The sequence below is a fragment of the Haemaphysalis longicornis genome, unplaced genomic scaffold (genome assembly GCF_048455015.1).
Source record: "Haemaphysalis longicornis isolate Haplotype H1 unplaced genomic scaffold, Haemaphysalis longicornis Haplotype H1 scaffold_10, whole genome shotgun sequence".
In the NCBI taxonomy this organism is placed as follows: Eukaryota; Metazoa; Arthropoda; class Arachnida; order Ixodida; family Ixodidae; genus Haemaphysalis; species Haemaphysalis longicornis.
The window spans coordinates 89,651,391-89,676,703 of NW_027526204.1; the positions used below are offsets into that span (position 1 = coordinate 89,651,391).

At 47.7% G+C, this 25,313-nt stretch overlaps 1 protein-coding gene across 1 annotated transcript in view; it reads right to left on the reverse strand.

The window, feature by feature from the left end:
• Window positions 1–25,313, reverse strand: part of Mib1 (E3 ubiquitin-protein ligase mind bomb 1) — a 562,176-nt gene that overhangs the window by 22,403 nt on the left and 514,460 nt on the right. The window contains exons 13-16 of the mRNA XM_077690076.1: window positions 14,258–14,390; window positions 11,255–11,341; window positions 7,412–7,630; window positions 4,926–5,107 (exon numbers count right to left, since the gene is read on the reverse strand). Of these exons, the coding sequence (XP_077546202.1) occupies window positions 4,926–5,107; window positions 7,412–7,630; window positions 11,255–11,341; window positions 14,258–14,390 (621 nt within the window). The remainder of the gene's footprint in view (window positions 1–4,925; window positions 5,108–7,411; window positions 7,631–11,254; window positions 11,342–14,257; window positions 14,391–25,313) is intronic.

The following is a 25,313-nucleotide window of genomic DNA, read 5'->3' on the forward strand; positions in this document are numbered from 1 at the left end:
CAAAGTTTTACCACGATTTCAGCGAGAAGTTGCGCATTTTGACGGTATCCCATTAATAGTGGAACTAGTATAGAAGGCATAGAAGCCATAGGAGAAAGAGGCAGAGAGGGACAAAGTAAGATCATAGCCTCCTTTATACTTTCTGTGCCTGCGACGTCGCCGGGAGAACAATAGGAGGGCTCCGTCGCTCGAGTTGCGGAGAGCGGCCGCTTACTTTGGTGGGGGCGCCACTTACGTAGAGTGCCGGAGCTGCCGGAGCCGTCGGCGCGCCGATGGCGAGCGTGCAAAAGTGCCGGCGTGCACCCGTTAACGCACCGTTATAGAGCTCTTTTGCTTGCAGGTTGCGTGCTTTCTAACAAAATCTCTACTGGTGGAAATACAGGAAGAGGTACAGCCTTTATTCAAAGGGTTCAAGTGGGGCCAAACGTAAGAGTAATATTTAATGAACACTTGCGTACACATGAACACTTAATGAACACCAACATTATGCGTAGCAGCACGACGCCTTCACAGACTGCGGTGGGCACTGTGTGGAGTTGGGGCTTACGATTACCACGACCCAAAAACATACTATAAAAGAAGGAACATAAAATGCTTAAGTGCATATAAACGTGCTGTTACAAACAGCATCGCATTTTTTTGTTGGAGAAGCCCGTGATGGATGTCGTGACGCACGTCTTTTTTTTTTTTTTCTCGAGCGTGTGGCATGCTAAGTGAAACAAATGAAACAGGCAGGAAAGCATGTTAAGTTGAAATGGGGTGCAACCCAGTGGGCAGAAAATAAGACCAGGCAACTGATTGATTGATTGTAGGATTGAACGCGCCGACGCAACGCAGGCAATGAGACACGATGAGGCGCGCTGTAGTGGAGGGCTCCGGATTAATTTTGACTACCTGGGGATCTTTAACGTGCGCCGAAATCTCGTACACACGAGCGTTTTTTGCTTTTCACCTCCATCAGAAAAGCGGCCGGGAATCGAACCCGCGACATCGTGCTAAGCAGCGCGAAAGACCAGGCAATTAACTCATTCAGTGGAAACCAAAAAGCACTCAAACATTTTATTCTCAAGAACAAGAGACAACAAATAAAGGCTGCTTTTTAAAGCTTTACATACTTTCTGCAAAAAGGCTTTTTTGAAAATGATTTATACACGTCATTTTTGTCGGTGGCTGCACAGGTATAGTTCACAAGTAGTGGCCTGAAATTTCAGGCAGATCAGCTGTGCCAGCTCCTTGTGGTGCAGCTGTTCACTGTGGGGGCAGCTGAGGAGGCCATATTAATCAACAATGGCAAGTATAGCCGCTTCCTGAAGTGTCCTCAATGGCTTCTTCAGCTTCGGCTCCTCTTTCAGGGCAGTTTCTATGAAAAGGCGCAGGACATGTCCAAGACATAGACGAGCTTATCAGGAGGGTACAGCAGTCCGCCTCTGTCTTGGTTCCGTGTTAATTGCTGCTGGAGTGGTTGATCGGACAGTGGCTCCGTAGTCAGCAAACAGCAGCTGTCACACATCACATGTGCGACAGCTGCTGTTCGCTGACAGCTGCCTAACGAACATCTAACTGGTCATTGGAACGCAGTGATCTCCGCAAAGTGCCGAACAGAGATTCTATGGGATCACTACTGGACTTCCTGGTGATGACAGGACTTCTTCCACATCCCTCCGGCGTCCGAAACGAAAGAACCATGCACTAAAGGGTGCAGGTACTCAAAATTGCACGTGGAGGAGAAGCAACGTGCGATTCTTCAAGAACAGAACTCGTTGCGGGAGCAGCACGCCAGCCCGTTCGGAGCGGCTAGTGCGGGAACAGAGATCGGCGGCGGCAGCGGGGCAGCGGCGGCGCGGCGCCAGCCCTACGTGACTAGCGCCGCCACTCGGCGGCCGGTGGCAGTCGGCGAGCGAACCGCCGACGGTCGCTGGCGGCGCACGTCGCAGGCACAGAAAGTATAAAGGAGGCTATGGTAAGATGGAAATGCTGGAAGGTTAACCACGTGTAGAGCCCGGTTTTGCTACCCTGCAATGGGGGAGTGGGGTTCAGGGGACAAACCAGAGGGAAAACAAAGAGGAAGAAATAGATGCGGCAAGGAACGCACTCTAGTCCCATTTTAGGCACTACAGTCGTTTATGTACGTTTGTTTCGCTCAGGATACGTAGAAGGGCTTCCGTAGAAGGGCTTCCCTTCTGCAAAATTGATGGTAGAAACCAATAACCTGTGACCTGAAATAGCCTCTACGGTAAATGGTCGATTGTCCAATCGTCTGAGCGCAGTGGCAAGCACGCTCCTCTCCGACGAGTATTCGGGGCAGCGACACAGCACATGCTGTATAGTCTCTTCCGCTTCACAGGCGTCACAGTGGGCGCTGCTGGCCATCCCGATGAGCAAAGAGTAGGCCTTCGTGAAGGCCACTCCCAACCACAGTCAACAAAGCAAAGTCAACTGGGGTCAAGACAGCTCATACGGAAGAGGCACTGGAGAAGGGGGTCTTCGATATAGAGACAGGGATTCCAAAAGTCTGGTGTGTTGCGTTGCTTCATGGTAATCCTATGTGCAAAGGAGCGAAGCTTCCTCGCGGCATTGGTCCTTGAAAGTGGAAGCAGGATGGCGCGTTTGCTCTCATGGCCTGTACGGACAACTTCATCCGTTAATAAATTGCCAGTGACTCTGCAGTGACCTGGAAGCCACTGGAATATATTATGTCATGGCCACCTGCGATGGCTTGATAGAATTTCTCTCTAACCTCAATCACCAGTTAGTGGAGGGGGCCGTAGCGGAGGGCTGTGCGCAAGCTTTATAAAGCAGCATTGGAGTCAAAGAAGATAGCCCAGTTTAGAGGTGTAGCTTTGATAACGTGATCAAGAGCCCCACGAATGGCTGCAAGTTCTGTAGCTGTCGAGCTCGCGGCATGGGCAACACGGAATCGAGTTGCGGTAAAATCTGCTGGCACAACCACCGCACCTGCCGAGCTGGACGACATTACTAAACCATTTGTGTATATATATTTCCGGTCGTTGTAACGTTCATGCAGTAACAGCGTCGTAAGCTGTTCAAGGGCCAATGGTGGCAAGTCGGCGTTTTTTCCAATACCCCGAATGCAGAGACGAATCTCAGGTTGTGTCAGGCACCACAACAGGGAGGACGGTATAACCGCAGGGGCGCACCCCGACAATACTTCAGCCCTCTGCGTTGAGATAATGGCTGAAAATGTAGATCGTGGTCAGCCCTGAGGGAGCTGCACCAGCTGGTGAGATGGCAGCCTTGTGAGGAGCCAAATGTACAGGCGTAGTGTTTCAGTAGCCACGTACATTGCTATTGGGTGTTCCTGAGCGATGCAAATGGTGCCCACTGTTGATGCACAACGCGGCAAACCGAGACACATACGCAGAGCCTGCGCTTGGATTATCCAAGATTATTATCTTCGATTGGATTGGATTAGTCAAGTGGAGATTATCCAGGCTTGAGTAAGGGAACCCGACGGCTTATTTTCCACTCTGGAGGGACGATGCCATCCATCCACGTCTTGTTAAAGACGTCCAAAAGCTTTTGTATGGAGTAAGAGACCCCACCAGGATCCAGTGATGAGTTACACCTGCAGGATGTGAGAGCTGCCTCAAACTCTCCCATGGAAAAGAGCACATCCATGCGTTGGTCATGTGAAGCAGGAACTTCACGGATCCTTGCAGATTGAATGCTATCAGTTCTAGTGGCAACCGTCCCGTAGAAATCTTCTGCGACTCCCATCTCCGGACGGTTTTCATGTAGTGCCAAAGCCTTGAATGGGGGTAGCGCTGCTGGACAGGCTTCGCCAGGCCACGCTTTACCCTCCGCATAGGAGACAAAGGCTTTTGGGTGTCGAGGGACTCGCAGTATGATTTCCACCGTCGTGCCTGGATGGGAGCGATGCGTTGCCGTATTTTCGTCTGTGTGCTTCTGGCTACCCTTAGATCATGCACTGCTTTTGTGCGCCTGTATCGTCGCTCCGCACACTGTCGAATTTCCTGGAGGCATTCAAGTTCAATATCAACTTCTGTTACTTTAGGCAGCATTGTGACAGAACACGCGCAAGCCTGGGTTGCATTGCCAATCATGGTTTCTAGGCTTGTGGAAAAGCCCACACAGCAGGCGTGCTCCATAAAGGACTCAAATTTTGGCCAGTCAATATGTTTGGTCACATTGGGCGAAAAAAGGATATCAAATCCCTCAATTTTGATGTATGTTGGAATGTGATCAGTGCTGTGGGCGTCAATATCAGTAAACCATTGGAGATGTCCAGTGAATTGCCTTGAAGCCAAAGTCAGATCCAGGCAGACGGGAACCATATAAGGGAACCCCAGAGAGTGATCAAAATACCCTATGAGTAGCTGTGAAACGATGCAAGCCTTTATTTCACGTGCGCTACTACCCATCCCCTGCACAATCACACCAATGTGTAATTGCGAAAGTTGATTGCCATATGTGCAACAAATCCAGGAAACGTGTTCATTGTCCACCCCCGCGAAAATGGAAAGAGCATTTCTAGCAAGAAGTCATAATTTCTGGCTTTATTTCTGATCAGATGTTAGCTGGAATCGACAGCTTCTAATCGGAAAATATTAGTCTAGCTAGAGACGATTATGTATTTCCAGCTCGCGGGTTTTTTTTTTTCTAGCTGGACTGACAAATGCTAGCTGGAAGTAAATCTCAATCCAGCTAGAAATTAACTAGAAACTGAATTTCCAGCTAGAAATTCCGCTATTTCCTGCTAGAATATTTCTAAATAGAGGAAATTTCTGGTTTCAATATTCCAGCTAGAAAAAAACATATTTTCACCTGGGCAGTGAACTAAAAAGCTTGCTGATTGATCAAATGAATGAATAAATGAATGAAAGAATGAATGAATGGAATGAATGAATGAATGAATGAATGAATGAATTGGGAGGTGTGCTCACCCGGACTTGTCCTTGCGGCACTTGATGAGTGTGTTGCACAAGTTTGGGTCGGGGCACAGGTCCAGGGGCGCCTGGCCCTTCTTATTCTTGATGTAGAGCTCGGCCCCGTTGGACACCAGGAAGCAGGCAATGGAGGCGCTCGACTTCTTGTCCGCACCCTGGCTGCCCAGCCCCATCAGCAGCTGCACGGGGGGGCGACACCCGCAAGGTCGTTCTACTAGTCTGGCAACCTTCGTTGTCGTTCCTGCTCACATCCCAACCAAAACTCGATGAACGCCGAGGTTGTGTCAAACGCTCAGACATCTTGTAAGTAACAACTACAGTAAAACCGCGTTACAAGAGCCACTCAAGGGAGCCAAAAAACGTGTCCCTTGTAACTATGGTACAGTAAAACCTCGTTACAAGAGACACTGTTACAAGAGACACTTGGTTATAAGAGACATTTGAATGAAAGCAGTTTGGTTGGTTGTTCTATGTTCGCCATGTTCCAAACATTGCATACAAGAGACCTTGGTTAGAAGAGACCTGTTTTTTGGCTCCCTTGAGTGTCTCTTGTAACGAGGTTATACTGTATCTTGTATGCAATGTTGCTAACATAGCGAACATAGAAAAACTAGCCAAACCACTTTCATTCAAATGTCTCTTACAACCAAGTGTCTCTTGTAACAGTGTCTCTTGTAACGATGTTTTACTGTAGCACCATTCTGCCTGGCTACAAAACGGCGCATACGATAGCAGCTCTGTTAGTTTACCGTTGTAGCAGGTGTGGCCCAAGGTGCCTTGTAATGACGCCTGGTCTTAGGAGAGGTGGAAGACGTCTGAAGCAGAGAGCTGCCCCTCGCTACTAAATAGGGTACACCAAACCATAACTGGAACTGAACCATAACCCGATCCACACCGGTCATTTTTTTTTCTCACTAGATCCGAATCCACACTGAAATGGTTTCCGCCATCTTGTAGCAGTATTGGAACTGGAGTAAAGAGAAGGGGTTGTTCCAAACTGTTCCACCACAAAATTCCAACGCAGAACTGCCTGCAAGCAGTTTGCAAACTCCAAAACCAGCTTGGAAGGTCATTTGTGAGCTTAAGCTCACTTAGCGGGTTTAAATTCGTCTTAAGCAGAGGTTTTTTGCATTGTGGACGTTACAAGAAAGCGAAAATGTTGTTCGTCTTAACCACAGTGTTCGTCTTAAGGGCACAGGGTAAGCCCTATACTTCCCATGCATTTTTGGTCATTTTGAGGTACATTTTTCTCAGCATCTAATAAAGGTATCCACTTTAATGCAAATATCATTTTCTTTCAAATTTTTGTGCCCTTATAACTGTAGTGGAATTAGGAACATTCATCAAAAATTCAATTTTGTATGATTTCTTGTCCGTTAGTATTTAAATTATGGCATTTTTTTGGTATTAAAAGTTGTGTAACAAAAAAATGGTTGCATGCACATTTTCAATTCTAGTACAGTAGGCATGACAAGTTATGTAGATGACAGGGAAAGAAAATCAGCTCTTTACACCCTTTTTTTTTTTACACACTAATTGTCCTGGAACATATTGGAAATAATGGTATTGATGTAATAAACATTATTTTGAGATAATTGAGTTGATAAAAAGTAATTGATAAAATGAAGTAAATGATAAAAGTAATTGATAATAGATAAAAAGTAAAATAACAGGTGAAAAGCAATACTTTTTTTGCCAAAAGCACGACTGGAGCCATTTATTTAGAAAACACCAGCTTCGTAATCACCGTCGAAGTCACCGTCGAAGTCGCCGTCGAAGTCGCCGTCGAAGTCATATTTTGTGCACCACCGTACAGCTCTGTTCACAAAGTATTTAGCTCGTGGTAAACCCCTTTCAGCCACTTGGTGGTGGTGCTGCGCCCAGGTTTTGATCCGAATGATTTCAAAATGCTGGCTCGTGAGTTGCTATCATCACTGAATGAAAGAACAGCATCCAATGTTGCAATCTTGAGAGTGTAAAGCCCCAAAAAAGACGTTTTTTTCGTGCGCTGCTCCGAAGGACAAATGTGGAAAAAACGTGCAACGGCGTCTTTGGATTGCCCTCGCTGAAAAATCAGCTATTCAATGGTTGCTAAGCAATTTCTTAATACAGCTGGTTCCAGAAAAGCATTTTGATCTGGAACTGGAAGTTTCTTGATTGACAACTTGGAGAACGTTCTTAAAGAGTCACTAATTACTACTTGCTTACGGAAACACTGTTTTTGAACGAGAAAAACGACTGTCTAAGAAAAGCGTGAAAATGGAAAATGTGCACGAGGAACTGAACTTCCCTAATTGCGAAGGAAAAAAAAAAGTCCTTTTTTTTTAAATTTCGCCTTACCGAGCTCGTCTTAACGGGAGTCTTCTTCAAGTACTTTAGAAAGCTTGAAAAACCTCGAGATGGGTTGCAAAGTGCCTTTGGCTGATTAAAAAGCTTCAGTCGGGGGCCTGCAAAAGAGGCGACATGCTCTCTCGCCCCCTCACCTCCAGGTTTCCTGTGGCGGTGGCAGCAGCAGCGGTGGTGGAGGTGGCAGCTGCGGCGGCGGGGGTGCGGATGCCCGCCGCCTTGGCCGCTCCCCCTCCCTCCTGCATGTCCTGCAGGTGCCTCAGCTGGGACAGGGTGTGGTGTCGCAGGGCCTCGTGCAGCGGCGTGTCCCCGTCCTTGTCCGGCATGTTCAGGTTGCACCCCTCGCGCACCAGGTGCTGCACCAGTGCAGTGTAGGCAGGAGGTGTCAGTGCAGTGGGGGAGCAGGGAGGGAGGTGGTAATCCGGACACCAAACAGTAATGGTGGGCCCAGCAACAGCAGAGTTCTTGCACGCCCTTCCTCGAAAACTCATCGCTAAGATCATCACTAAGCTAGCTCACTGCTGACTTAGCACTAAGCTCATCGAGGTACATGAGCTTGTCCCGTCATACGTCTTCTGCAGTCGTTCTCTTTATCGCACTCTAATTTTTAGAACGGGTACACACCAACTTACCTGGCCGCTTCACCGAGTCGCAAATGACAAATGCGGTCAATCTGAGTGGTGATGGACTAGATTGTAGTGTGAAAACAGATCAGTTAGCCCAGTGATGTGGGCTTGCAGGCAACCAAGCCTGGGGAACCTAACTCAACTTCAGCACACATTAAGGGGCAACGACAGAAATTACAGTGCCTGACAGACAGTTAACGTGTAAGAAATTTGTATTTTGATATCCTAAATAGATCATTTTTGCAGCCTTTCTTTCCTTCTTGAGTTCACAAGTATATTGCTCTTTCTTTCTTGAGTTCACAAGTATGCCGCTGTGATAAACTGTAGTAGTAAGTGTGTAGCAATTAAAACAGGCTACTGAGTTAAAAAGAAAGTGCACTCCGTTATTGTGCCTGGCTTTATGGCAGTCATGGATTTAAAAAAAGGACCCTGCAACTCTGTGTGTTGTTGAGAGGGCCAATAAAAATACAGTATGTACAGAAAGTGTTAATTTTCTGTGTAAGTGTACCTCAAAAAGGGCATGAAAAAATAAAAAAAAGAAGACAATGATTTTTCTGGAGATGTTTGGAACATACTTCAAATAGAGTATGCGGCTGTTTTATGATTATGACAAAAAGTAGTAGTTGATGCTTTTAGTTAAGTCTGCTTCCGAACAAGTTGGGTGCCAAGGCACATGTGAAAATTGCTTGTGAAAGAAAGAATTGTGAGTGCTGAAGGCAGAAACTTCAGCCAAAACAGTGAGATATATGGCCAAGTCCGGGAAATTATTAATGCCTATGCAGGCCAATTATTAACTGTAACGGAAACCCACACAACCTAAGGCGTGCATCCAAGGTCAAAGAATGTAAGATGCTAGAAGAGTGGTAGAAACAGATTCCCCCCAAAAAGCTAAAAGCAGAAATGTTTGTCAAAACAACTCGTACAGCCATAATGTACAAACAACCCCGATTGCCTCTACGGAGCCTACTTTCTAAGCAGTGAGTTTGATAAGATTGCTCTGTCGATGCATTCAACCACAAATGTTCCGTTACCTAGCATAAAAACATTTGCGTCCTTGGTATGCTACTACTAACAGCATCAGGCTTATTTTCATGAAGACCGAGATGTTGTGATTTTAAAAAAACTAAGTAAAGCTTCCGAACCTGGCGCTACCGAAAACAGACTACAAAACGTGATGTACGTGAAAAGTGTGCAAGAAAACAAGGAAGTGATTTTGACGTGCTCAGTGGTTTCCGAGGGAGAGAGACAACGTGTTGTATATGGATATATTTTGCAGAGGTGAAGGGAATGCGGACAATACGCCACTCCAAGCCCACAGTACATTGGCACAGCTCTGTTTTCCCAACACACACAAAAAAAGAAAATTCCTGGGGGAAATACAGTATTGTTTACATGCTTTGAAGTCGAAAGCCTGGTAATACGTATTAACAGCTTTTTCACTGCATCATTGTATTTCCGTCTCTTTCTTCGCTTTCATTTTTTTTGTCTTTTGGCGTAAATTAATTTGACCAGCCCCTTTTCTGCTACACAATATTTGTGTTTCTTTGCTTTCGTTTGTTCCTGTTAGGGTGCGAGGCACGCACTAGTGCGCAACTTTTATGCTTCCATTTTAGAGCTTTGTGAATTTTGTCAAGTGGGCACATAAGCTCCTCTCACAGCTTCTGATTCCTCAAAAATAACAGCAACAACATTTGCTTTACCACTGCTAACAAGTGGTGACAGCTCTACGGTAAGGCATGAAGCTGTTGCTCAAAAAACCCAGGTTGAAATCCCATCGAATCATGCGTGTTTTTATTTTCTCATTTTTTTGACAGGACAACAAGAACAAGGATGACGGTTCTCGTAGAATGGGGCCCCTTAAAGAGGCCATGCAAACAAAATACAAGTTTGTTTTGTTCGAAAGATTTCGTGTTTTATAGTGCCCCCAGCACTTGTGCGGATGCAAACGATGTTTCATTCACTGACAAATTAATCTATTTAAGTTAAAATTTTGATTCTCCCGCCAAATCGTGTGTTTTCACGACATCTGCCACGAAGTCACAAAGGTGGGTATTCAAACGAACTTCCAGTGCGTCATTACGCTCTGCAGCCCTGCTTGCCTCAGTCAGTCCTCCCAGATGGTGCTACCATATTCCGCCACGAACTGTCGGCTACCGTTGCTTTGTGTTTGACCGTATTTACACCTGGCTGGTTTCTGTTTTGGCAGAAAGTAATCATTTTGTGAAACATGGGGTATGCTCGACAAACAGGGTCACGTAAGACAACATCGCTGACGCCAATCGGCCAGTGTTGTGTAAGACAACTCCAAAGCGGCGGACTACTGTGCAGCTAAAACATGCGTAGTGCACCCAGTACCACCAGCAGTGTGCATCGGTACTTATAGGTGTACGTGTATTTTCATAACTTTTGTTGTTTACCGCCCCACTCTTACTGCTGTAAAATGAATATGCATTACATTGAGGTGCAAATAGCTCATTCAGCAAGCTTGTAAGCCCTGCCTAATTTGCGTTTGTTTTTGCCGGCCTCAGCCAATCGCACAGCTGGGCACACATGTGGCATCATAGGTTCTGTCACAGGAAATGAGCTAGTGGGTCGCATGGCCATTTCCCTTTTACCTCATTATATAGCTTATTTGAGCGAAGTGTGTGTTAAAAGTGGTGTCAGTATGATTCTAACGAGGCAATCTTTCGAATGAACCAAACTTACATTTTGTCTGCATGGCCCCTAGGCTAACTGCACTCAACTTTCACCTCGGCCAAATTTACTTTGAACGTACAGCACGTACCACCAAACCAACTGGGACATGACTGGTAGCCCCGTGAAATTCGTTGTTAATTAGTTACTTATAAGTGGCCTTCAAAATAGCTCCGTCGCAGCTCAACACTGCACTTGCAGGCGGATCACGCAAACAGCCATGAAGCGGAAGTAACAGTGTGGCCAGCCCTGCGCTTTCCTACGGCCAGTCAGGAGACCAGGTTGAGCTCCGCTGGGCGTGCTTCTCCTAGGACTGCGGTGAGGGTGAAGCGCTGCGTGCAGGTTTGCCCTGGCCAGCCGGCCGTGTGCCGCTGCTTGTTCACCAACTCAGCTGGCTGGAACGTCACTTCAATCCAACCATGCCCGTGCTCTTCTCAATTTCACTTCCAAAATCTCCGATTTATGACGGCGTTTGCGCCGTGGATACGCGCATTTCAGCTGTCATATTTTGTATCTTGCAGTCTTTTTAGGCAGACTATATAGAAATAACGTGCTCAGGAGGCTGAAATTTTCAATGCAGTTGGCCTTTAAGGCTCTTGCCTTCAAATTCCAACCTATCTTTGCTGCCGATTGAAGACGGTGTGGACCAACAGAACTCACCCTGACTATTTGGGCGTGCTGCCTTTCAACGGCCAAGTGCAGTGGAGTCTGCAGGTTCACGTTCTGGAGATCCATGTTGGCATGGCCCTGCAACGGACACAAGTTCCATTCAATCACCACGAACTGCATGCGCAATCTGTTTTCTGTGGCACTGCAATGCAGAAGAGCATTTATAACCAGTGGCGTAAATCACGGGGGGGGAGGGGGGGGGGGGGTCAGGGGGGTCAATCCTGACTCCCCAATGCACAGAGTATTTCTTAAAACCTATATTTATAAAAACAAATTGACCACCATGGCAAGATGCGTGGCCCCCTTTATGATTTTTTCTGGATTTACGCCACTGGCACTAACAATACCTACAAGCAGTTACCTAGTTGATAAGTGACCGCATTTAAGGTAAATCCGCAAGCTATAGTAAGTTCCTATGAAGAAAAATTTCAAATCCAGCTCAAATGGGGATGTTAAAATTCCAGGTGGATGTCAACTTTTCTTTCGCAGAAGCGGTTACTTGGCAGGAAGCATTCTACAAACTTTTTTTTTAGCCAAAGCGCTTTTCTGTCAAGCTCTGAACAATTGTGCTATTGTAATTGCTTATTCAAGCTCCAACGGGTTCGATTGGGGAAAAAGCAAGAGATGCGTTTTTTTTTCTTTTTTCAATCTTGATGATTGCAAGACCTCAGTGCTGCTACCTTTCGTGTAGGTTTCAGAACTAGCCCTGTGCTGTTTACATTTTATAAATTGTAATGCACAGGGCTGAACTTAGAGTCTACATTAGCTCGAACTTGGATCGGTGGCCACTGAAGATACATTGGGTCGATTTTTCTACTTCCTCCACCGACAACCGGGTGTCAGAGGGACTGTGAGAACAATTAACGTACATTTACAAATATATAGCGCAGAAGACGAGAGACACAGACAAGTAGACACACACGGCGCTATGTTAACGTACACAATTAACGTACACCTTCATTCCATTTCAACTAGCCTTTGGTAACTAGCTCACCTCCATTCTGGCCCCAATGGAAATTGTTGATGCCACGAATGTCGACAAACTCTAAAATATCACACCGCACAATGTCAGAAGTGGCGCGATTTGAAGAAATTCCAAATGCAGAGTAATCAGTGCATTAGCTTAACATCAGCATTCAAGTAGTGAGATCAAATCTAGACGCACCGCTGCAACACACCTTTACACTCCTTGATGGTGGCTGTAAATCGCACAAATTAGTCCCTGCGATTTGGTAAAACTTAGAGCGCGAATCAACAAATACGACAGGAAGATGACAAACACGACGATAGAAAGACAACTTGTGTTTGTCGTCTTTCTGCCGTCCTTGTTGATTCGCGCTCTAAGTTTTACCACACCAACTTGCCCCCAACAGAGTGTTCTACTGTAGTCCCCATAACAATCGTAATGGCAGGTTCAAAAAGTGACTGCTGATTGTTTGATTGTAGGGTTTAATGCACCGACACAACGCAGGCGATGAGGCGCACTGTAGTGGAGGGCTGCGGATTAATTAAAAAAAGGCAGTGAATGCTGAGTACGCGTACTCACGTCAGAATTTTAATTTAGTCAACTGCATTTGCAAGAAATATGGCATCGATGGCCCATAAAATGGCCGACTGTTCAATGGGTACAGGTGTTAATGAATGCTTGAAGTGGATGATGATGATGATTGGCTGTTTATTGGAGGTCATAAGACCCTGAAGGGGATGGGGGAGAATGGGAAAAGGGAAAAAATTATGAAAATAAAAAGTCATCGAAAACACATTTGCACTTCTTGTCCCATTAGAAAGTCAGTTAATGAAAATGTAGTCCCCACTACAATCGCCCGGTCAGTTTCTTGGCGGTGGTTTAAGGTGGGCAGCTGCTAATCGCACAGACAAGATCCTGTGATGTCAGAGACTTCACCAGAAAGTGGCTGGGGTTGTGACAAAAGTGGTGCCACTGCTATCAAGGGAGAGCAGTCTTCTTAATGAACCAAGCTTGTATTTTGTCTTCGTGGCCCCTTCCAGGCACCAGAACTCCATTTCCCAGAAACATGGCAGAACAATCACACCTTCGGGACGTCGCGAAAAACTGACGCTGCCCCGCACACATAAAAATGCAGATCAACAACAAGGCTTTAAAGGGGCCATGCAGACAAAATACAAGTTTGTTTTATTCGAAAGATTTCGTGTTTTGTGGTGTCCCCAGCACTTGTCCGGGAGCAAATACTGCTTTATTCACCGAGAAATTAATCAATTTAAGTTAAAATTTTGATTCTCCCCTCCAAATCGTGTGTTTTTGGGACATCTGCAATGACGTCACAAGAGCAGGTCTTCAAGCTAAACCGAGTGTGCTGTGGAGCCTTGTTTACTGTTAGTCAACCTAGATGGCACCACCATACCGCGGTGGGGTGTTTTCTGCCTTTGATTTTTTTTTTTTTTTACCGTATTTGTACTTGGCTTGTTCTGTTAAGGTAGAAAATATTCGTTTCGTGAAACATGATGCTCGCTCGACAAATAAGGTCCTGTAAGATGCCGTCGCTTACGCCAATCGGTCAGTGCCGTCTGAGACAACCCCAAAGCACCGCAGTGCTGTGCAGCTAAAACAGGCATAGTGCGCACAGTACCAACAGCAGTACACATCGATAGTTCTATGTTTACGTGTGCTTTCGTAGCTTCCATTATTTACCCCACCATCCTTACTGCTATAAAAAGAATGTGCCCTAAATGTAAGCGCAAATAGCTCGTTCGGCAAGGCTATAAGCCGTGCCTAATTTGCGTTTGCTTTTGCCGGCCTCAGCCAATCGCAAAACTGGGAACACATGACATCATAGGTTCTGTTGTGGGAAATCAGCTAGGGGAAGGTTGCATGGCCGTGAGTGTTAAAAGTGGTGTCAGTATGATTCTAACGAGGCAATCCTTGGAATATTGGACCAAACTCGTGCTCTGTCTGCATGGCCCCCTTAATGGAGAACGCAAGGGCAAAGATGAGGGGGAGGGGGCAGGCAGACTCACGTGGTGGATGAGCAGCTCGGCCACCTCGACGTGGTTGTTGAGGGCGGCCAGGTGGAGGGCCGTGTAGCCGTCGTCCTTCTTCTCGTCCACGATCCAGGGCCTCGGCAGCTTGGCCAGCAGGGTCCGCATGGCACTGTGCGGGGAGATGAACAGGGGAGGAGAGAGATTGGGACACTGCGAACAACCACGGTGCCTTTGGCACCGACAAAGGTGGTTCACTAAAAACGCCCACAGAAGTGTGATCATGTCCACCTCTTCAGGTAATGCACGAACATTTCACTTGTCTTAAAACAAAATCGCAGTGAAGCAGGAATCGTTGGTCAAATGCGTAAGCCGCTCTGTTCTACACTGAGACCCTTAAAAGTTGGCTTTACGGCTATATGCCAATGCAATATTGGGACGGCATTTTACGAAGGCCTAAGGCCTTACGAAGGCCTAAGGCCTTACGAAGGCCTAAGGCACTTTCCATAAAAGCCTCCATAGAGGTACGCGCACACTACCGTCTAACTTGCCGTGCCGCCCGCCGTCGGCCGCCAGCGGCGTCGCCCGCACTGCGGGTGAAGGCTGCGGCCGTCGGCAGGGCAGCACGGCAAGTTTGTCACTAATGTGCCCGTATAGCTTAAGACCGCATGTGTCCCGACGAAGCGCAAGCCCCTTTAAAGTTGGCTTTACTAAGGCACACAGATACACTGCAGGGAAAATTCCAGTAGCAATATCATTATCAGACTTTTACTGTCTACTGCTGAACGAAGGTCAAAGATTTCCAGCATGTGCACATCTATCCTCGGTTTGCCGAGTCCATTCCTTGCCCCCCGTATCTTCTTAGTTCATCCCTCTACGGAGTCCTTAGTCTGCCCTGTTTTCCAAGATATTTTCCTAGGGGCTGGTTTTCTACGGAAACGCCGGCCCTAGTGCCTTTTACTAGTAGAATTTTAATACGTGAAACATCAAGCGTTACAGACGGGCAAACAAATTTCCACTTTTAGTCTACCGAAATGCAACGTGTCTCCCACTCACGACCAGCTATATTTTACAAAATATAGCCGGTCGTGCTCCCACTGCTCCCCACAGGAAACAACAATATGGTGGGTCCCCATCCTGTATACTCCCCTCAATTGCCACTAGGGTCTTTCCTGCTTTTGCTTAGCGTACACCGTGGGTTATATGTGGGGTTGTTCGTTTCGTGCTTTATATATATATTTTTTAAAATTGTGGGTATGAATTGGGTGGTATTTTTCAAATTGATAATCGGGGAGAGATGGATTTTTTTGTAAACCCATTCCGAAATTCAGGTTTTTTCAGGTAAATCTACAGCTGTACTAAGTATAACACACTCAGTTTATTTTATCAGCAGGTGCCACAAACTTTTTATATCTGACATGTTGAAATGTGTTTGTTACAATTGCTGGTCATCAGGAGGATATCAGTGTTTTCTAGCAAATTAATACTCCCCAAAATTTGGTGTTTGTTTGGAAATGGATCAGTTATGATAACAGCTAAATAGCATTGATAACGTCTAAGAAATGAAACATTTTAGCCACAAAGAGCTGGTCATCGATGTTTTACACATCCGTATTTACGTACATTACCATGTGCAGAATCTACTGATAGGCAGTGGTAGCACAGAGGGAGTTAACTTCAAGGCTGTCGAAGCGACTAAAGGAATGTTAGAGCTGCTGGACGAAAAGCTGAGAGGGGATTATTGCCTAGGACAGCTACCACCTAGAAAAAAAAAAGAATTTTGTGCCTGCCCTAAGAGCAGTGCTGCTATTAAACGAAGAGCATGAGGCATAGATGAATTAGTTTTTTGGTAAGGTGACACACAGGGGATACTACTAGCAATCAATCAATCAAAACGCGTGATGCCACATTGAATGCCAAGTGGGGTCTCTGGTTTGAAGCTGGAGTTAACGGAAGTTCAAGAGGGCTAACAAAGCCAATCATTTAATTAAAAAGAAATAAGAGCGAACAGACTCGTCACCCTGCCTGCAAGATAAACATTGAACAACCTACAAGCTAGATAAAAAGATTCACTTGTAGAAAAGGGGTCCGAATTAGATATCTCCTTCTTTTTATTGGCACTCATTTTAGGAATCAGCCACGGCATAAAACAGGGTTACAGCTATAAAAGCTTAATTAGAGTGACAAGCTTAGGAAGTGCACTTTCTGGACCAGGAAAAAAAGGGGCCGGGGTAGTGAACGCCCCCAAAAAACCAAGCTTATGACACTACAGACTCCTTAAAACAACAACATTAACGCTCTTACATGGCTCCCCACACCACATGTGGGCATTAAATTTTAAGATAAGGTACCGAGAATTGAGAGAAAAAACGACGAGGCTTTGGCTATCTCAACTGCCTCCGATTTTGAAGCCCGAATTAGCGCGGGCACGCGGACTTATGCGCTGATTAGCGGGGAAATGCAACGCCTTAATATTGCGCCATTAAAACGAAAAAAAAAAAAGCTAAACACTACGGCCGTTCGAGCTAGCGGTTATATATAACGGCTCCCACAAATTTCCCGCGAGACTCCGTGGGGCGGAAACGGCGAAAGCGAGACGACGGCCAATGCTGCTCTCGGTTTATTTCGAGGTATTTATTTATACGCGCGCTCGGTTCGCTTACGCAATGAAGACTAGTTTCAGCTGAATACGAGCTCCCCACTTCTTCTTTTTCGCCCTCCTCTCTCCCTCTCTCTTTCACTGGCTTAATTTACCTCCCCCTTCTTCCCTAGTTCGCCGCCCCTGCAGCGAGACTCTCGGGCCCATCATTTTCAATGCCTCGGACGACGAACGGGATTGCAGTATTCTCTCGAGGCATCGCATCGCAGTGCTTTCAAGCCCCGCAAAAAGCTTGCGGCTACATCTCGTAGCGAAGCTAGGCACGGAGGAGGAGGAGGAGAAAGCAAGTACGTGTTGCGGGCAATTTTTAGTGCATCTTTATAACATCGCCATGCATTATTCTGGAGCGCTCGCGCGACCCCACAGAGACCGCGATGCCCGGAGGAACTTTCCCTTTCACGTGGGTTACTTGTGCGAAGTGACTGGCTAAAGCCGACTCCCGGCGATGACGTTCTCCCAAGCTCGACCAATCGCAGTGGCGGAAAGAAGTCATACAACAAACACCCCTCAGGTGACAATGCCTTACACGACGTCAACACAGCGGAAACAAAGACCACGTTCGGAAAAAAAGGGGGCGGGATTGGAAGGTGTGAAGTTGTGTCACTTCTGATGAAAAGATAAAGAAAACGAAACCCGCCATAGGGAAAGGCTACACACTTCCACTGGGCTGTCTTATCGTACAGGTGTCGTCATCGACGGCCCGGGTCCGACGTTATCTCATAGGACGACGGCGAGCGCAGCCGAAATCCCCGCGGGGAAGGAGGTGGGATCGGAGGGAGGCGGTGGGGCGTGAGAGATATGTACGACGAGCTGCGCAGCTCGGTTTGATAAATCGCGCTTTATTATAAGGGGGAGAAAACGGGCACGCGACGCGGCAGCTCGGTCGATCGCTCGTTTGCTCGCTGCACGCTACACGATGTGCAAGACCGCATACCGTCTTCATGACGGAGATACGTCCGACGCCGCGACGTACAGCTGCGGAGTCTTTGCAACTCACTTTCTCACAACAAAGTGTCCTGCACAAAAGAATCCTGCAATTCAGACAAATCCACTAAGCAAGGGGGAGAGATAGAGGCGGTGAGTGAACCAGCTGGGTGACATGTGCCGTCCGAGAGTCCGTGACGTGAAGCTGACGCTTGTTTACGAAGGCGGCAATTACAGCGCCTGCTGAGCCCAAATTTGGTTGCGGGCGCCCAAGCAAGACAGCGAGAGACAAAGGGGTAGAAAACAAGGGTAGTGCCCTTGCCCGTTTCAATGCAACGTCCCAATTTCGGTAGCGCGCCCAGGCACACACACACACACACACACACACACACACACACACACACACACACACACACACACACACACACACACACACACACACACACACACAAAAAAAAAAAGGGAAGTGCGCAGCTATTGACGTGATCAAGGCGGCTGGCGGGAGAAATGCGACGCAAGGAGGTGAAAAATACGTTGCCTGTTTCGACTGCAAATGTCAGCTTGAGCGCGAAACCAGGGTCGGTAGAAAGGAAACACGCGTATCTTCGGTTTTTTATTCAAGCTGAAATCTGCGGTCGCTATGAAGCAACTCGTCCAATCCCAAGCAATGTCTGTTTCGGCTTTCTCAGTATTCAAAGCAGATTGCCGCATAAGAAAAAAAAAAAATCAGAGAGAGAGAGAGAGAGAGAGAGAGAGAGAGAGAGAGAGAGAGAGAGAGAGAGGCGCCCCACAAGTGGTAGCCGACAATGGTCCAGAAAGCAAAAAACGCCACCTCCTGAAGCAGCGAAACTAGGGTGACCATGTTGCTGCAGGTACAGAACGGAATACGGCACAGACCAGCGGGGCAGCCGGAACGGCGGGGGAGGGGTGCGTACAAAAAACAAAAAGTTCATATTGATGGAAGGGTTGGAATGAGGGGTATTTTGCCGGCAATTTAATTAATTAATCCGCGCTTTATGCCGCAAGACTCGCTCGTAAAATTATTCGCACTTGTACACAAACTTCAGCTGCACAGGTAACATTGCAAGCAATATTTCATATCCATGTCGAGTTCACAATGAAAAAATAATAATAAAAAGTACGCGCTCCACTTGAGCCGTGATTCCAGGAAAACACAGGGCCAGTTCCGCGACGCGAGAAATCTCAGAACAACGTACTATCTTGATTACAGTTAGGGTGAACACGGGAGCGCGTGTCATTCCGTGCGCGGGAGCCGCCTGTCGGCGTTCCGGGTAACTTCGCACGCATGCGCAGTTCGTTTGCAACGAGGCTATGTGATGCGCGTGCGAAGTTACCCGGAACGCCGACAGGCGGCTCCCGCGCACGGAATGACACGCGCTCCCGTGTTCACCCTAACTTTGAATCTGTGATCGAGATAGTACATCCCCTGTTGTCTTCTCTCTAAATACTTGCACCCGCCTCTCAGAGAACGAAATACCCGAGTTCTGATCTTCTAGTTGCTTTTCAATGCTTTCTTGACAACGGTCCGCTGGTGGAATAATGCCTCTTCAAAGACGCCTTCGCCAAGAAACTTCAAAGCGTTCTTCGGTAAGAATAGATCTATATTTTCCGTTCTTGTTATACATATTTTATTTTGAAGCACTCAAGGTCAGATTTCTAGAACATACTCGTAGCGGGTCGGTACACTTTTAGTTTAATCACTTTGCTTGCATGGCACCAATTTTTCAACTCCGCAGTCCTGCGAAAACGGGACACGAGTGTTAAATGGGACAAAAGGACAGAAGAGGACCTCAAAAACGGGACTCTTCCGGCCAAAACGGGACGTCTGGTCACCCTACTAGTCCTAACTCAATTGAGTGAAGAGTTCCATGCCTCATGCTCTGCAGTGGTAACACGTAAACAAAGTAGTATTAGCAGTAGTAGTAGAAAAATTTATAGTCAAGATTACGCAGCTCTCAGAGGGTTGCGCCCTCAGCCCAGGGCCCCAGTTGCTGCTGCAATCCGTCTCTTGAACACTGCAGACTCTCCAGTAGGACACTTCCTCCGACACACGCGCTACTCGATCACCCGTGAAAAAGCCGCTGCATAGCGCAAGCTCCAAACTAACACGTTCGACACCCAAACCTTTGCACTCCACATGGGAATTCCCCAAAGCCCGACCCTAACTCCCACACCCACACCCACCCCTCATCCCCTGAATTGGAGGCCGGGAGGACGACCAACGCGGACTGATCGACCGGGCAAGGCGGATTGCAGCAGCTAATAGGGCCCTGGGCTAAGCAAAGACCGAGCTGCTAGGGAACGCCTGAGCATGCGCAGAGCAACGCAAAGAGCGGAGCGCTGGCCTCACCCGGCGGCGCCACAGTCCCCGGCGAACCAAGCCTCTCTGTCCGGCAGTAGAATTATCGGCAGTATCGTCCAAACGATTACCGCGTACAGCCAGCGTACTAACGTAGACACTCTAGAAAATAGCCCGCACCAATCTGATCGCAGAAGTCGAAAATACAGCCCGCAGAAAAACCCGAAAAGCCTACCCGCAGCGCAAATCTGGAAGTGGAACTAAGCGGCTTTCTGATTTCAAACAATTTAAGTAGTGGATTAACGCGCCGAAGAAGGGCGGGCCGAAGTGCAGGGCGCCGGACTTATTTTGACCACCCATGTATATTTTATGTAGGCCGAAATCTCCACACATGGGCCTTGTCGTTTTTGTGTGCACAACTCAGAAACCGTGTTTAGGTGTCTGCAGAATTTTTTTTTTTTTTTTGCCTTCCTGGGTTAAAAAATGGACGTTTCCCGGATAAATCGAAAGGACTCATTTGGATTTCTGCGGTGATTTTTTTCCACCTTTCCCCCCCTCCAAATCAAAACACAAAGCTTTAGCCACAGGTTATTGCTCACTGTACCTGAGCGAAGATCCACAAATTCGTTAGCCACGCGTCGCGAACAGCCAATTCATCGGTTCGCATGAGCCAGCGGGCACCGCTCGACGCCGCGGCGACGCGCAATTCTGGCGTTCACGACCACGCTTTCGGCGCTCCATTCTCGACCGGCTTACAAAAGAAAAAGGACAAACAGTGTCATAGAAAAGGTCCCTGGAATTCCCCAGAAAGATATAACGGAGGAGAGGGTAGGGAAAGAGCGCCTGTAACTCGTTTAGGCCTAACTACCGCCTAACCTAATCAGCGTGCGCCGCATGTCAGTAAGCAGGCAGTGTTTGCGTTCGCGGCCGCCTGCGTGCGATCTGGATTTCCCCTGTCTCGGCCCTGCGCGCGCAGCTCGACGAAGTCTCGCTCCCGGCCACTGCTTGTCCTCTTATCAGTTTCGCTTCATTCGCACCAGCCTTTTATCGTCGGGGCGGGACGCATAACAGGCCGTAAGCGACAGCCAGTGTACACGAGCATCAGATAGTACGGAACTGTCGAAACAAATTAAATTCCACCGTCGCCTCCAATATAGCCAGTGCGAGAAAAAAGCAATGGCAGCTTTCCCACTCTGTCCAAGGACGCGTGCACCGAGGCTGTGGTGTGTTGTTTTACCTCAATCGACGGATCTATCCCCGAAACGAGCGCACGTTTGTATGTAATTTGAGATTCAGCATACTTACCAGGGGCGGCGGTATTCTCGTAACCGTCCCTTTTGAAAACGTCCCTTTCGAGTCCCTTTCATTGTGACGTACTTCCGGTTAAGCAGTGGACGTTGGCAGTAGGTTTGCCGCGCCTGCGTTACGTCACTTCCGGTTTTTGCTTTTAGCCAATCAGGGCTCGCCAAAAGGGACACTTTTGAAAGGGACGCGAAAGGGGCAAAACTCGAGAATACCGCCCCAGTTAATTAGCGCAACCGAACAGTGGCGAAGAAAAGGAAGCCGGAACGCACGTCCGTCCGAGCCACTGTCAGATAACAGATTCCCTGTTCCTGAAAACTGTGCGCCGGGATCCGGACTGAACCTGCTTCCCATCCCACTTGAACAGTAGCCGACTATTCGCGGGGCCACACTGCGCGACACATCCAATCGGTGAGAAAGCCTGTCGACCTCCTATCCAGATAAACTCTCACTGCTGCACTGGCGAGAGCTAGCTTAGGCACAGTCCTGAGCACCCACGGGAGAATATAGCGGACGTGCGGCCTGACGTCATAAGGCCCAGGCACGCACGGAACGCGAGGCAGAACTAGCAAAAAGAAAGAAAGGAAGAAAAAAAAAAACGATAATTACGACACGGGCTTGCACTTTTTTCTTCCCTCCAGCTAACTTACAATAACTTTTCTTGCACTAATGCCACGTGTTCGCGTAATACAGTCAAATCTCGGTACAACGAACACCACATTAACGAACTTTTCAGATTAACGAGCATTTAAGAAATCCCACGCCGACTGCTTATAGTTTTAATGTAAAATTATTTCACTACAACGTACTTCAGAATAGCGAACTTTTCAAAATAACGATCGTTTTATTTAGTTCCGTGCCATGTTAACAACACCTCAGTACTACGAACTCATATTTTTAAGGCCGGAGATTCTTAGATGTCCGTCAAACAATCGCGGCAACCAGGGCAGTGTGATAGTAGACGACACGGCAAAGCGCAGCGCAGAAGAGGACGTCTTGCAACTTGCTCCGCGGAATGCGCGAGCCGATGCAAGAGGGAGAAAAAAAGGTGAGGAGAAGAGAAAAAATGAAGCGTGGGTAGCCTTCTCCGTCCCGAAAGCCGCGGCCGCGCAATTCGCGCTCACCCCAACTTTTTCTACGTTCCACCGCTGCTCACGCGGCTTGCTGGATCTTCACGGACATCTGCGGAGCTGACAACAGAGGACATTGCCCAGACCGTGAGCGTTCAGGATGAAGAAGTGAAGATGGCAGCGAGGATGGCATGAACAACGATGCCTCTGAGGGTGCCGCAGCAGCACTCGAAGACTACGACGAGCACGCGACGACTGCGGATGTGGTGGGCAGCATACAAAAACTCCGCACATGTCCGGGGAAAAACCACACGGCCACTGATTCACTCCCCAGGAATGTGTAAGAGTTTGAGTCCTTCGTGCTAGGAAGCTTGTGCTATCCGCGCTAGATGAAAATCGCCAACCACTTTAAATAAACGTGCATTGTTTCATGATCACTAGTGCATTTTTTTTTGTGAAAAATGACTCCAAGGATGCACTGCTGTACACGTAGGTCGTTTTAGGCATTGAAATACTATTTGTTTTCTTAAATTTTGCGATTTTCACTATAACGACCTTTCAGAATAACGAGCAATTTTCCACGGTCCCCTGAAGTTCGTTATATCGAGATTTCACTGTATTGCGCTTCTGCTGCGGCTGCCGCAGTCAGTGGCGGCAGCGGCGGGAGCTCAAAGGGAAAAAGCGGCCGCGGCCGCCGCTATTCTGATGGAGAAGAAAAGCGAAAGTGCCCGTGTATTCGATATTTCGGCGCACGTTAAAGATCCCCAGGTGGTCAAAATTAATCCGGAGCCCTCCACTAAGTCGCACCTCATCGCCTGCGTTGCGTCGGCGCGTTAAACCTGATAATCAATCAAAGGAAAAAAGGCGAGAACAGTAAAAGAAAAGCTAAAGATGCAACCATGAGGAAAGCGATCGTCATCGGCGGTATCTTCTTACAGGCGCCCCGCGCGCGCGTGCTGAGTGGTTTTTCTTGAGTGCCGGTTGCCCCGATGATAAGGCTGATGGAAGTTGTATGCGGTCATGAAAGCATGCCCGCAAAAAAAAAAAAAAAAAAAAAAAGTGCCGCCGGGGCGTGTACACGCTTGGACAGAAACAAGGTCTTCAGTCATCATCATCATCACCATAATCGTTCTATTTATGTTCCTACAGGACGAAGGCCTCTCGCAAAATGGGAGGAATCAGCCGACTACCAGCGTTAGCCGGTACCGGGGCCTCTATAGTGCGGAAGTTGCTCAGCGCGCTAGCGGAAGTCGAGGGCACGATAACCGCGCTCCTCTATCACGCACTGCGAACCTTATCGTACCACCAGTCCAGAAAGTAGAACTGTAAACCAGTTACACTCGCTGAAGCACCAGAAACTGCGATGGCCAAGGCTTCCCACAGGAACACTGCATACCTGCACACCAAACATTTCGTCCCAAGCGTTTTACAGCGGAGCAATACACTATATACCGAGCTTTGTCCATCTGTCGCACCAAAAAACTCCTCAAAGATTTAGGGAAAGAGGCGAGCAGGCAAGGATCCGACGAGCAGGTGTTGGGAGTGCGCACCTCAATAAAGAAATGTGGTTAGGGAGGTCCGTGAGAAAGAACGAAAGAAAGAAAAAAAAAAAAAAAAGAAAGAAAGAAGAAGAAGAAGAAGAAGGGAAAACGCTTCCCGTGGTCAGAAACGCACCTTGTTTGTTCCCTCGTGTTGTCTATCCGACTGAGCTATCATCGCTTTCCGGGCGCACAGCATTTCCTTCGGGTTCGTAGCGCCGGCGCTGGCTTTAGACTTGGCCGCCGGTTCTAGCACGTGCTTACGCGGTTCACTTTGGGAGAGATGTGAAAGCCTGCGGAAGAAACGATCCGTGCCTGCCAGGCATGGAGAACTTTCAGCGGCAAGCTCGAAAAGCCATGCGAGGTGCAAAAGTCGGGTCTCCAGCCTTGCACCACTAGTGCAAGCCGCGCCATTTTTTTTTCTATTCGTTTTGTGTTAAGATTTGATACCAGCGATCGCCGCAGCCGCATCCTAATAAAATTCGGGACTACAAAAGAAATAAAAACCCGCCTGCTTGCAAACTCGCATTGCGGATATTCGGGACCTCCGTTATTTAACCGTTCGCCCACAGCGGCTAAAAACTTTACCGGCCCTTCCTAAAGAAAGTTGAGAGAAGCAAGAACGTGAAACGTGCGTTCAAAAGATCGTCAAACCATTAAAGATCCAATTCGCAAACAAAGAGCGAACACATGCGACGACTTTTTCGCGCGCTAAGCGCATCCACGAACAATCTAAATGTGCACACCGATATGTGGTTTATGAGATCAATGCGTGCATTGTCTTATCTAGAACGGCTCCTTTATCGCGATTTTCAAGTAACCGTTTTGACAAAACGGAATCCCGGTTTCAGGCGCGCGCCACGTGTCCAGAGATCTCATCAGAGCTTTTCGGTCGACCAATCGGTCTACGGGGAAATGCATTAGTTTTTTAGCAGACCGCCATCAGTCCCAATAAGAAAGGTTTCGCTTTAAAATGTGCTACATTAGACACAGACGTAAGACGCTCAAAGTAGCAGCGCGTTGAAAGAAAAAGCAGAATAATTTGGCTGCGTGCATGCTAGTTTTGCTGCAAACGTCGTTGAAATGTAATGATGATCTTCTTTGCGCTGCTGAGCACGAGGACACGGGTTCGGTTCCCGACCGCGGCGGCCGCTTTTCTTATGGAGGCGAAAAGCAAAAACGCCCGTGTGTACGAGATTTCGGCGCACGTTAAAGATCCCCAGGTGGTCAAAATGAATCCGGAGCCCTCCACTACGGCGCGCCTCACCGCCTGCGTTGCGTC